This window comes from Prunus avium, chromosome 4, assembly GCF_965620075.1.
Source record: "Prunus avium chromosome 4, drPruAviu1.hap1.1, whole genome shotgun sequence".
In the NCBI taxonomy this organism is placed as follows: Eukaryota; Viridiplantae; Streptophyta; class Magnoliopsida; order Rosales; family Rosaceae; genus Prunus; species Prunus avium.
The window spans coordinates 22,315,325-22,330,028 of record NC_142287.1 but is presented as its reverse complement, the minus strand read 5'-3'; the positions used below and the strand labels follow the sequence as shown (position 1 = coordinate 22,330,028).

General features: G+C 37.2%; 1 protein-coding gene and 1 long non-coding RNA gene across 2 annotated transcripts; one reads left to right on the top strand and one right to left on the bottom strand.

The window, feature by feature from the left end:
* Positions 1-11,359: 11,359 nt before the first annotated feature.
* THI1 (thiazole biosynthetic enzyme, chloroplast (ARA6) (THI1) (THI4)) lies at positions 11,360-14,087 on the top strand. Its single transcript, XM_088252193.1, has 3 exons — positions 11,360-11,863; positions 12,373-12,861; positions 13,726-14,087. The coding sequence occupies exons 1-3, from the start codon at positions 11,432-11,434 to the stop codon at positions 13,885-13,887; spliced, it is 1,083 nt and encodes a 360-aa protein (XP_088108319.1). The 5' UTR covers positions 11,360-11,431; the 3' UTR covers positions 13,888-14,087.
* On the bottom strand, positions 13,936-14,403 carry LOC148295039 (uncharacterized). Its single transcript, XR_015835285.1, has 2 exons — positions 14,272-14,403; positions 13,936-14,115 (listed from the first exon to the last, which is right to left on the bottom strand). It is a non-coding gene; the product is annotated as an uncharacterized LOC148295039 (long non-coding RNA).
* Between the last annotated feature and the right edge of the window lie 301 nt (positions 14,404-14,704).

The following is a 14,704-nucleotide window of genomic DNA, read 5'->3' as shown; positions in this document are numbered from 1 at the left end:
AAATAAAGGGCAATATTATTTTGTTATATTTTATGTCGCATAAAGAAACAAAAGTCCAGGGTATACTAAATAAGAAATAAAGTAATCTAAAGAAATTTAGATTCGGGAGACCTTTAATCTCTAACTGTAGTATCCCAAAATGTTCCTAATCATAAGGTTATCAAATGGGCATTGATAAACCGTCAAGATTGGCACATACTATGTATGCTCATTAATGAGGATGGTTGGTCTCAAACCATTTGTGTAGTTGACACTAATACAAGTATGTGGGTGCGCATTAGTGAATGAGTACACTGAACGCGATCAACCGCAGTTCTCGTATGGAGTATTTATCTATATGTCAAACGAGAACTTATAGTTGCAATAATGCAAATTAGTCCTTAGACCTGGGGCATCATGGTTGTCTTGTGATGCGTTATTGATCTTTGATAGCTCACAAGGGCAAGTCGTAAAAGATTTTCCTTATGTGTTATTGGGATCTCTTAATTCATCATGGAGACATGTGAATGTACAATAAGGAATCTCTACCTTTGATACGAAAAGGAGAATGTTTCAAGATATGATTAAGTGAATCTTCGGCCGAAGTACTTGAACATGATTTGATTGAATAAAAATCAAATGGAGTGAAAGGGGTTGTTTGGGATTTTGAATTTCCGGATTTGTGTTTTGATGATTGATGCTCTCTTTGAATGCATATATGTATGTGTAAACATTAAAGCATAGTTGCATTAAAACCCCCATGATTTTAACTTCATGAAATATATGATATTAAGAGCATGAGATGGTTAAAATGGAATATGGATTTTTCCGGAAATAGCATGAACATTCATATAAGTTCATATGCATGTTCTTGGTGTTCTTGATGTTCTTGTTATGGGATCCTTTTGATCCATAAGTTAGGTGGCTAATCTTGATGATTATGTTTAGTGGAATTTTCCACCAAAATAGGTCAAAAGATGATGATGGTGTTTTATTATAAAATTAAAAGTTTTTCAAAACTGTTTCCACTCAATAAACATTTACCCACCACACTAAAATTAATAAGATTACTTTGGTGAGTGTGTGGGGCTTTCTAGGTATAAATGTTGGTGATTTGATATAAAATGCAAAAGTTGATCAATTTATTCATATCACTAATTATTTACCTACCACACTAAAATTATTTTTGATTACTTTGGTGAGTGTGGTTGGCCTGCCTAGTCACATTCATGATTATTCACCTTGTTGGAATAATCATGATCACCACTTTGTGTTAAACAAATGCATACTTTAACCCCACACCTTAGTGGATCAACATTGGATCCATTATTAATTGATGAATAATTTTGGACTTGCAATATATGATAAGTGTAACTATGTCCAAAAGATTTCCACAATTACTTTTGCTATTGTAGTAAAACGTTTTCACTCCATGGTAAATTTATTTTGAATATGGTTTCCACTTGAATTAAACCCACATATGTATGCAACCCAAGAGCATGTTTTTACATTGCTAGTTTAATTGTTTAAAGCGTTTAAATAATTAAAGGATGGTTATGGACTTAGACCAAACAATTGAGCTATGTGATTGGCCGCTTATTGGATATGTATTCGATTTTGATTGGCTATGTATTAATGAAATGGCTTTCATGCCTAATTTATTTGGCTATGTAATAATGAAATGGTTTTCATGCCTAAATTATTGTTATGCGCGCGTAATTAAAATGAATCAACTTCCAAGACCATGATCCAACATGGTGGCTCGTGTTGGATCAACAAGAAAGTCCATAATCATCCTATAAGCCCAACGCAATTTGAATGTTCAGTAATGACAATAATTAACCAATTAGTAGCACCATGTATTCTCGCTATCTTAAGCAAATGGTTTCTAAAATAATTAGTGGGAGTATTATGTGCTACTAATATGTTGCATTGGGAACCATTTAATGAGATTAGATAGGTAATTTTAACAGGATTAAAATTGGATTAAAATGAGACCAAATTAACTACCCTCAAAGCAATATTAAGTTGATAAGCGAAATGACATTTTGAATGCTATTTTGTGGCCTTCCACCGTGGTAGTCTCTTATTGGGTGGCACATTTACACTTTGTTGTACCTCAGTGAGGCAACATCCAGTACTTGTAACCATCCAAGGGAAGCCTATTACACATACTTGATGTAGTGCGGATAGATAACGAGTGTGGCCAACAAATCGTTAGGTTGAGGTCATGCTTGAAACCCTATACCCACAAGCATAGTGGGAATAACTTAACTAAGACGAACGAAACCAACAAACTGTTAGGTTGAGGTCTAGTTCTCTAGAGGCCATAGTGATGGGTATTCACATGAATGATTTGATTGGATAAGAGTATCCTCTCATTAGTAAGATAGCAATCCAACAAACTGTTAGGTTGAGGAAAACTATTTGAAATTGAGACTCCCATCCCCACTAAGAGTTTCAACGGAAACTCTCGGATTTCAAAAGGGAAATGAAATTTGCCAAAAATAGTGGGAGCTACCATCATGACTTAAAGACCCTAAGTTTTTGGTAGAAGATTAATCTAAACTAAAATTTGTTTACGTTGTTGCAGAATTTTCAAATGGCCGTTAAAAACCCAATCTCATCGATACTTAACAATTACATCCTTGATGGCACGAACTATCCGGGTTGGCTTCGCAAAATGAAACTTGTCCTTAAAATGGATGAGATTGATTATGTGTTGACACAAGCCCCACCACATATTGCTCCTGACGAAGAAGCTACTCAGGAAGAGATAACTGCTTATGAGAAGCATGTTAAGGATGATAGTATAGGTAAATGTTACTTACTAGCATCCATGAATGATGAGCTACTTAAACAACATGAAGATATGGATGATTGTGCTTCCATTGTGCTACCTTAAAGAGCTTTATGGTGAAGCTACTCGTAGCTTGCGATTCAATACAATATGTGAACTTGTCAACACAACGCTACTAGTAGTTCCTTAGTGCCATTACCCACAGTTCACATATTGACAAGTTCCTTAGTAGTTCCTTAGTGCCATTACCCTCTTGTCATCTTTGTGTTGACAAGTTCACATATTGTATTGAATCGCAAGCTACGAGTAGCTTCACCATAAAGCTCTTTAAGGTGAAGCAATATGGAAGCACAATCATCCATATCTTCATGTTGTTTAAGTAGCTCATCATTCATGGATGCTAGTAAGTAACATTTACCTCTACTATCATCCTTAACATGCTTCTCATAAGCAGTTATCCCTTCCTGAGTAGCTTCTTCGTCAGGAGCAATATGTGGTGGGGCTTGTGTCAACACATAATCAATCTCATCCATTTTAAGGACAAGTTTCATTTTGCGAAGCCAACCAGGATAGTTCGTGCCATCAAGGATGTAATTGTTAAGTATCGATGAGATTGGGTTTTTAACGGCCATTTGAAAATTCTGCAACAACGTAAACAAATTTTAGTTTAGATTAATCTTCTACCAAAAACTTAGGGTCTTTAAGTCATGATGGTAGCTCCCACTATTTTTGGCAAATTTCATATCCCTCTTGAAATCCGAGAGTTTCCGTTGAAACTTTTAGTGGGGATGGGAGTCTCAATTTCAAATAGTTTTCCTCAACCTAACAGTTTGTTGGATTGCTATCTTACTAATGAGAGGATAGTCTTATCCAATCACATCATTCATGTGAATACCCATCACTATGGCCTCTAGAGAACTAGACCTCAACCTAACATTTTGTTGGTTTCGTTCGTCTTAGTTAAGTTATTCCCACCATGCTTGTGGGTATAGGGTTTCAAGCATGACCTCAACCTAACGATTTGTTGGCCACACTCGTTATCTATCCGCACTACATCAAGTATGTGTAATAGGCTTCCCTTGGATGGTTACAAGTACTGGATGTTGCCTCACTGAGGTACAACAAAGTGTAAATGTGCCACCCAATAAGAGACTACCACGGTGGAAGGCCACAAAATAGCATTCAAAATGCCATTTCGCTTATCAACTTAATATTGCTTTGAGGGTAGTTAATTTGGTCTCATGTTAATCCAATTCTAATCCTGTTAAAATTACCTATCTAATCTCATTAAATGGTTCCCAATGCAACATATTAGTAGCACATAATACTCCCACTAATTATTTTAGAAACCATTTGCTTAAGATAGCGAGAATACATGGTGCTACTAATTGGTTAATTATTGTCATTACCGAACATTCAAATTGCATTGGGCTTATAGGATGATTATGAACTTTCTTGTTGATCCAACACGAGCCACCATGTTGGATAATGGTCTTGGAAGGTGATTCATTTTAATTACGCGCGCATAACAATAATTTAGGCATGAAAGCCATTTCATTATTACATAGCCAAATAAATTAGGCATGAAAGCCATTTCATTAATACATAGCCAATCAAAATCGAATACATATCCAATAAGCGGCCAATCACATAGCTCAATTGTTTGGTCTAAGTTCATAACCATCCTTTAATTATTTAAACGCTTTAAACAATTAAACTAGCAATGTAAAAACATGCTCTTGGGTTGCATACATATGTGGGTTTAATTCAAGTGGTAACCATATTCAAAATAAATTTACCATGGAGTGAAAACGTTTTACTACAATAGCAAAAGTAATTGTGGAAATCTTTTGGACATAGTTACACTTATCATATATTGCAAGTCCAAAATTATTCATCAATTAATAATGGATCCAATGTTGATCCACTAAGGTGTGGGGTTAAAGTATGCATTTGTTTAACACAAAGTGGTGATCATGATTATTCCAACAAGGTGAATAATCATGAATGTGACTAGGTAGGCCAACCACACTCACCAAAGTAATCAAAAATAATTTTAGTGTGGTAGGTAAATAATTAGTGATATGAATAAATTGATCAACTTTTGCATTTTATATCAAATCACCAACATTTATACCTAGAAAGCCCCACACACTCACCAAAGTAATCTTATTAATTTTAGTGTGGTGGGTAAATGTTTATTGAGTGGAAACATTTTGAAAAACTTTTAATTTTATAATAAAACACCATCATCATCTTTTGACCTATTTTGGTGGAAAATTCCACTAAACATAATCATCAAGATTAGCCACCTAACTTATGGATCAAAAGGATCCCATAACAAGAACATCAAGAACACCAAGAACATGCATATGAACTTATATGAATGTTCATGCTATTTCCGGAAAAATCCATATTCCATTTTAACCATCTCATGCTCTTAATATCATATATTTCATGAAGTTAAAATCATGGGGGTTTTAATGCAACTATGCTCTAATGTTTATACATACATATATGCATTCAAAGAGAGCATCAATCATCAAAACACAAATCCGGAAATTCAAAATCCCAAACAACCCCTTTCACTCCATTTGATTTTTATTCAATCAAATCAAAATAAATCAAGTATAACTATTATACTTTTAAATGAATTCACAACCCACATATGCATCTCTAAACCCTAGAAACATATCAAGTTCATGACCTATGGCTCTGATACCAATTGTTGATTTTAAAACATTTTTAAGAAGTTCTTTTGAACATTAAACATACAATTAATCAAATTAATCGCAGCGGAAGAATAAGGTGGTTGTTTAAATTCAAAACAAAACTTCTTCCAAGTATCTTAGGCCATGAACATTGATATGTTTTTCATAAATGAAAATTCAAGAGAAAGGGGAAGTTCTAATTACCCTTGAAGCTATAATATGAACCAAGTTGTGTTTTGGTCTTCTCTTGATGATTTCCCTTTGTTGATCTCCTCTTGATCTTTCTCCTCCTTGTGAGCCACAAAAGTATATGGCCTCTAAGTCTCCACACCAATGGAACCTTGAGATGAGAAGAAGTATCTTGAGAATACTTGGATGCTAGTGCAAGATTCTCAAGATTGGTTTCAATCTAAACCCCTTTGAAAGAAGATAGTGTTTCACTCTTGAAAACTCACAACTATCTCTCTTTGATCTCCCAAACCTATTTGGTTGATGTTGGATTTTGTTTGTTGTGTTAATTAGCTTATGGAAACAATTCCCATACACCTTTACTTAAGCATTTTCGGCCAAACCCCATTGGGCTTCCAAAATTGGGCCTTATGACACTTAAGCCATAATTTAGGTGTCTTAAGTCCATGGGCTTGATACCCAACCATTTGGGCTTCTCATTAACTATTACCGAGGCCCAAATATATTTTTACACGTAGTAAATCATCCACATCAAATCAATCAAATTGATTTCCTCATTCTCATTTGTATTACTCAAAGTTAACCATTAAAGGTGTGCGATCCATTAGGTTCTAATTTAGCAAGGCAGTGGGAAAACATTAGAACTCTTTCTAACCAACTGGAATTAAAACCCCCTTTTAATTCTTCCTTTATTTGGATCGATCACAATCAATCCTAGGACTTCCACAAGCCAAGAGTGACATCTAGCAATATATCATGACTACCCAAGCTAATTAGAATAGATGAAGAACCTATTCAGTTGGAATTGCAATGCAATACGATCCTTCTCTTATACAATGTTTCCAATCATATTATTAGGGTACGGATTGATAATGTCAAACCCCTAATATGATTAACCTCATATGATTCGATAGAACATAATTAAAACACTTTCTAAATCATGTTCAAGTACTTCGGCCGAAGATTCACTTAATCATATCTTGAAACATTCTCCTTTTCTTATCAAAGGTAGAGATTCCTTATTGTACATTCACATGTCTCCATGATGAATTAAGAGATCCCAATAACACATAAGGAAAATCTTTTACGACTTGCCTTTGTGAGCTATCAAAGATCAATAACGCATCACAAGACAACCATGATGCCTCAGGTCTAAGGACTAATTTGCATTATTGCAACTATAAGTTCTCGTTTGACATATAGATAAATACTCCAGACGAGAACTGCGGTTGATCGCATTCAGTGTACTCATTCACTAATGAGCACCCACATACTTGTATTAGTGTCAACTACACAAATGGTTTGAGACCAACCATCCTCATTATTGAGCATACATAGTATGTGCCAATCTTGACGGTTTATCAATGCCCATTTGATAACCCTATGATTAGGAACATTTTGGGATACTACAGTTAGAGATTAAAGGTCTCCCGAATCTAAACTTCTTTAGATTACTTTATCTCTTATTTAGTATACCCTGGACTTTTGTTTCTTTATGCGACATAAAAGATAACAAAATAATATTGCCCTTTATTTATCATATACGAAATGTATTCTAAGGAGATTACATCAAATGTATTGGCTCTTAGGGCACATTTCTAACAGTTAAAGCTAAGGAATTTAAGGAAGAAGAGCACGAATGATATAGGGAAGGGTGCTGAGCTTAGTAAGAGGAATACAAAAGATGTTGGTGCTAAAGCTGTTAGTCCTGTTTTTGGTTGTCGTTTCAATGTGTTGACTGAGTAGGTGGGCAAAAAAGAAGATACGGAGGGTTTTACTCTTGTTAAGAATAGTGGTTCTAGTTCTAAAAGAGAGGGTTCTTCTGCTAATACTTATTCTACCAAGGCCAAAAGTGTTGGGGTGAAATCTTCTTCCTCTCGTGACTTCGGCACATGGGTGCTTAAAAAACCTCTTAAGGATATTACCAATTCTGTAGTAGCTACATCTGGTGGTGGTATTGTTAAAAGTGGTTCTATTTTTAGGAGGCCATGGAAGAGCAGAGTTAAGGCTAAACCTTTCTCTTGTCATGAGATTGAACCTGTGGGGCTGCAAGTTAATGGCTCTGATGTTCAAGATGATGTTCGGGGGAAGTTTTCTTTTAATTTGGGTGGCTCTCTTTTTCCAAAGTTGCCTTTGGGTAAGGGAGGCTTATTTTTTGGTCATGAACCTCCTGATATCAATGAGATGGGAATTAACAAGGTTGAGCCTTCTAATGTGAGTGATATGGATCATCAGGGTAATTTCTCTTAACATGGTGCCAGCTTTTCTTGTGAATTGTTTGGTTGCGGATGCTATTGGGGTGTCTAGTTCTCGTGTTGTTTGTGCTTAGTTTGTTTGTTCTAGGCTCTTAGCCCCTCTTGTTAACCCCCCCCCCCCCCCCCCCCCCCCCCCAAAAAAAGCTTACGTTTAATTATTTAAAAATTATTTCTAAAAATTAAAATAATTATTTCTTAATTTGACATAGGTCTTCACTATTTTTACAATCCAGCTTCATCCGACGCAACACCAAATGTAGGTTAGTACTTAATCCAGTTTAGACCAATCCGTGCTAATCTAAGACAGTCCCAAGATTTTGTCCAGTCCATGACAAGTCGTCATACCAAACGACCTCTGAAAGTTTAAAAACTGAACTCTAAGGTCATATTTGGTGGGCTGGATTGGATTGGATATATTCAATTAAAATGGAAATTTCGTCTCTGATTTAATTCTTAAAAAAGGCTATTAGCTTTCCCCTTTTGGTTTATGGGTAAGGAGGCTTGGGGATGTGAAATCAATTGCTTTCCCATGTTTGGTAAGTCTAAGCATGGAAAGTGGTTGCTTTGCACATGAGAAAGTAGGGGGAAAGTGAAGCTCCCCTCCTAGGTTTTGTTTTTCCTCCACATGGAAAAGTTTGTGAAACGAGCCAATATTAAATGCACATTGTTCATGATCATTTTGTCCCTATTAACAATTTAGAATTATAATATATCATTAGATGCATTTTTATATTTGATTTAATATGGGTATAATTGAAAATTTATACAAACTTTGTTTTCCATTCCTAATCAAAATAAACATGGGAAATGAAATAAAGTGATATATCTCGGTTACTTTCCCAGCATTACCAAACATGGATAATGAATATTTCATTTCTCCTCCCTTAGGAAATGATATGGGAAGTGATTTCCCCTCAAATCCATTCCGTGAACCAAACATGGTTGTAACGGATTCATATCAAAATTTGATCCATTGACAAGTCTAAAGTTAGGTGTTTTAATTGGTGAGAGGGAATGGACGATTATTTTTGGGAGTTGTAGTGGTTGTGCTAGGAGGAGGGGATTGGAAAGAGAGTGACATGTTTTCTTTTTTTTAAATTTTAAATAATTTATTTCATTATTTTAAATAATTTGCGGTTGATTTATTACCACGTCGCGTGTTAAGGGACGATTTGACAGCAAAAAAGACAAAATATACGGAATAATAAGGAAACCAAAGTGTGTGTACGAAAATATCAAATAAATCTCTTCGATTAGCAAAGTGAAAATTACCCCCATTAAGTATAAAGACAGTTAATTTAGAATGATTAGCCATCACTATGAAAAGAGATTATTGGTGCTAGTGGTCTCTTAAGAGATAATTTGGATTAAGGGCTTCTCTGTGAACTTGGGTGTTGGTTCTGTTCTTGAAGCTGAGTTGTGGGGCATATTTTGGGGGCTTCATTTGGCTTGTTAGTTTGGCTTTCGTTTTGTGGAGGTGGAAAGTGACTCAAGTGTGGATGTGACTCTTCTTTCTAGCTCTACTATTTCCACACAACCCTTTTTCAGCCTTATTAGTTGTTGCAAGTTAAAATTTCAAGTTGGTTGGAGATGTTCAATTAAGCATATCTTTAGGGAGTAGAATGTGGCTGCTGATGTCTTGGCTTCTAAGAGTTCTGAGTTTGTCCCTGGGGTGCAGTCTTTTACTGAGGTGCCAGCTTTTCTTGTGAATTGTTTGGTTGCGGATGCTATTAGGGTGTCTAGTTCTCGTGTTGTTTGTGCTTAGTCTGTTTGTTCTAGGCTCTTAGCCCCTCTTATTACCCCCCCCCCCCCCCCCCAAAAAGAAGAAAAAAGCTTACGTTTAATTATATAAAAATTATTTTTAAAAATTAAAATAATTATTTTTAAATTTGACACAACACTAAACATAGGTCTTCACAATTTTTACAATCCAGCTTCATTCGACGCAGTACCAAATGTCGGTTAGTACTTAATCCAGTTTAGACCAATCCGTGCTAATCTAAGACAGTCCCAAGATTTAGTCCAGTCCATGACAATTCGTCATACCAAACGACCTCTAGAAGTTTAAAAACTCAACTCTAAGGTCATATTTGGTGGGCTGGACCGGATTGGATATATTCAATTAAAATGGAAATTTCGTCTCTGATTTAATTCTTAAAAAAGGCTATTAGCTTTCCCCTTTTGGTTTATGGGGAAGGAGGCTTGGGGATGTGAAATCAATTGCTTTCCCATGCTTTGTAAGTCTAAGCATGGAAAGTGGTTGCTTTGCACATGAGAAAGTAGGGGGAAAGTGAAGCTCCCCTCCTAGGTTTTGTTTTTCCTCCTCATTGAAAAATTTGGGAAATGAGCCAACATTAAATGCACATTTTTCATGATCATTTTGTCCATATTAACAATTTAGAATTACAATATATCATTAGATGCATTTTTATATTTGATTTAATATGGGTATAATTGAAAATTTATACAAACTTTGTTTTCCATTCCTAATCAAAATAAACATGGGAAATGAAATAAAGTGATATATCTCGGTTACTTTCCTAGCATTACCAAACATGGAAAATGAATACTTCATTTCTCCTCCCTTAAGAAATGATATGGGAAGTGATTTCCCCTAAAATTCATTCCGTGAACCAAACATGGTTGTAACGGATTCATATCAAAATCTGATCCATTGACAAGTCTAAAGTTAGGTGTTTTGATTGGTGAGGGGGAATGGACGATTATTGTTGGGAGTTGTAGTGGTTGTGCTGGGAGGAGGGGATTGGAAAGAGAGTGACATGTTTTCTTTTTTAAAAATTTTAAATAATTTATTTCATTATTTTAAATAATTTGTGGTTGATTTATTATCACGTCGTGTGTTTAGGGACGATTTGACAGCAAAAAAGCCAAAAGATACGGAATAATAAGGAAACCAAAGTGTGTGTACGAAAATATCAAATAAATCTCTTCAATTAGCAAAGTGAAAATTACCCCCATTAAGTACAAAGACGCTTAGTTTAGAGTGATTAGCGTAAGCCCACCATGATTTGTGCAAGAAAAAAAAAGGGAAAATGAAAAGGTATTTTCCCTCTATTCCCGCACCCAAACGCCGATCCGTCCACCCTATATGAAAGAGATTATTTCTTTAAAGGAGCCTTTGTCATTGATAATGACAAAAGGGCTCTGCACAAAAGTACAAAAAATGGCACGCACCCCACATGAACAACCAAAAAAGATCAGAGGCAAATGGCGGTGAAGTACACTCTCACACACCCATACAACTCAGCCCACACTGTGGACTGGACCTGTGTGCTGAGCTGAGCTTTACCTCACAAAATTCTAGACCCTTCATTCATATCCTATCCTCTTCCCACGTGGCCCCTCCCAATTTCCCCACAGATATTTCACCCCCTCCTTAAATACCCACCCACCCTCCTCACTCCCATCAATTACAAACCCAAAAACCCAAATCAATCTTATCACCTCCTCTCTCTCTCTCTCTCTCTCTTCCGTCAATGGCATCCATGGCTTCTACTCTCACCTCCTCCTCCCTCGCCACCAAGCTTCAGAAGTCCTCTCTCCTCGACTCCTCCTTCCATGGCACTCCCGTGGTCCGCCTTCAGCCCGCCAAGGCCGCCACCAACTCCAACAGCCATGGCCTCTCTGTTTCCATGTCCGCCAACGGTTTGACGCCGTCGTACGATCTTAGCGCCTTCAAGTTCGACCCCATCAAGGAGTCCATAGTCTCCAGGGAGATGACCAGGCGCTACATGACCGATATGATCACCTACGCCGACACCGACGTCGTCGTCGTCGGCGCCGGATCCGCCGGGCTCTCCTGCGCCTACGAGCTCAGCAAGAACCCCAACGTTCAGGTCGCCATTATCGAGCAGTCTGTCAGCCCCGGCGGTGGTGCATGGCTCGGTGGCCAGCTCTTCTCTGCTATGGTAATCTCATTTCTGCCTCCATTAATGATTGTTGTTTTGTAGTTTAGCTGTTTATTTTCCTCCATGGTAATTTAAAATTTTAAGTATCAGGTGGTCTTCATTTTATTTTTTGTCTTTTGCGGGTAATTGTTGTTTAATTTCAATTTTATATTTGCTATAAAGAAATTGAAAATCTCGCTGTGTGACACGTGTCTCACATGCCGCGTCTAGTTTTGATAATTCACAGTTATCGATGTGCCTGTTGTTTTTCTGTGTGTAAATAGTATATTTTTAATGATATATTTTTTGTTGGAATGAATTGTGTCTATATATACATATTTCTTTAAATTGTTTTTATTGTTGGATATTGTCGGATTTTCTGTCAAAAGCGTTTTGAAAAGCTTCAATTGGGGTTCGCTTGATCTGAAAATAAATTAATAAAATTTCTTTTTGTAATTAGCATTATCAAATTTGATCCAAAAAAATAATATAGAATTGTGATTGTATATCTAATAACAAATAATTTACAGGTTGTGCGTAAACCAGCTCACCTATTCCTAAATGAGCTCGGCGTTGCCTACGATGAGAAAGACCACTATGTTGTCATCAAGCACGCCGCCCTATTCACCTCCACTATCATGAGCAAGCTCCTTGCTCGGCCCAACGTGAAGCTCTTCAACGCTGTGGCTGCCGAGGACCTGATCGTCAAGGGTGGAAGAGTTGGTGGTGTGGTCACCAACTGGGCATTGGTGTCTATGAACCACGACACACAGTCGTGCATGGACCCCAATGTCATGGAGGCCAAGGTGGTTGTAAGCTCCTGCGGTCACGACGGGCCCATGGGAGCCACTGGGGTCAAGAGGTTGCGGAGCATTGGGATGATCGAGAGCGTGCCCGGGATGAAGGCCTTGGACATGAACACGGCTGAAGATGCCATCGTGAAGCTGACTAGGGAGATTGTGCCTGGAATGATCGTTACAGGCATGGAAGTTGCTGAGATAGATGGATCTCCAAGAATGGTAAATTTCTTTCCCATGAATTTATTCACTATTACTGGCATGGAAGTTTGCTTACGCTTAATACCATGCTGACTGTTTTTGCATGAATCGTTTGTTTGAGTGAATTTTGAAAGTACATTGCCAAACTTATAACTTTGATTCCTTTCTGATGGAAGGGACTGAATTATCCTTGATGTCTTATACAAACATTCTAAGCCATAGAAACCAAATTGGTCAAGATAGGGGTCGCGATGGCGGCCTGGGCTTAGACTGTTCAGATAATTTGGTCCTTTAGCATGCATATATAATAATTTAGAATTAAAGTTTTAGAATAATAGTCATATTTGCACAGTAAAATCAGTGTTTCTGGGTCATTTGTACTTAAAACGCTTCACTCAATCAACATTATTTCTTCCCCTTGATATCTTGAGCCTTTGACGAGTGCGAATATTCGAGGTGGTGCAAATAATGATTCCATGTAATAATAGTCGGAAGGAAAGAAATATTCTTCCCTTTAATCGTGAAAGGTAGAGTAGACCCGACCTAGAGTTGCATCCTCAATGATAATAGAAGGGGCCCAAACCAATCTCATTTGCTAGCCTTTACTAAACGATAGTGACATATATGTAATGGCCTCTATTTGGGAACCACCTTTACAACTATGTCTTGTTCCCCTCTGCACTCAATTCAAAGATAGTGAGTTAAAAGGGAATATGGGTCCAAAACCTTTTCCCTTGTTCTGTTCTTGTATGTTTGTAAAAGTTCCATTACTTGATTATATTGTGGTCCTAGTTTAATTTGGATTTTGTGTTTGGAAATGGTGGTCCTAATTGAGATTGTGACTTAACATAATAATTTGCAATTTGGACCTTATTGGTGATGCAGGGACCTACGTTTGGAGCCATGATGATATCAGGGCAAAAGGCAGCCCACTTGGCATTGAAGGCACTAGGGCTTCCCAACGCTTTGGATGGATCATACGTGGGAAGCATTCAACCAGAGCTGATCTTGGCTGCCGCGGATTCTGCTGAGATTGCCGAGGCTTAAAAATGGGGATAAGAAAACCAAGCCGGAAATAATAGCGGTTAGGAGTGAGTTTATGGCGGTGGGTAAGCGATGGTGTTGATATTTGATGTTGGCGATGTGAACTGAGTTTTGTTAATAATGTGAACTGAGTATCTGTTGATGTTTTGCTTAGACTTTGTTGGAAATGGAAATGGTAGCATCATTTGCTTCCTATTATCTTCTCTGCTTGTGCTTGTGTAACCCTATTACCTTTTTGAATAGGAAAATGCTAGGCTTACCACATTTTTCATACCACATTCATACCACCTCTCTAATAGAGATGGGCCCCATTGTATTGGTGGGCTCCACCTTTATTAGAGAGGTGGTATGAATGTGGTATGAAAAATGTGGTAAGCCTAGCATTACCCTTTTGAATATTATAAGAGAAACCTATAAAAAGACCGTTCGCTCAATGCGCCTGGTTTGCAAATCTTTATGAGCCGGTCATTGAGCAGGAATCTCCAATGGCCCAAATAGGCTCTATTGGTCCAAACCCAATTGGGCTCCATTAGCCCAAATGTGTATATAATGGCCCAAATGGGTACTTATTGGCCCAACTTGGTACCTATTGGATGCGAAATTCTATCGTGAAGGGTCCATGTATGGACTCCTGTGCATCTTCATATTACCCACATGATCATTTCATTATACTGAAGTGAAGTTACCATTCAGACAGGGACGAATCTAGCTATTGGGTTGTATGGGCTATAGCCCATGCCTATTTTTTTTTTTAAAATTTCAATACATATGTTCTCTCTCTCTTCTTTTCCTCCTTTCTTTCTTCTTCTTTCTATTTCTT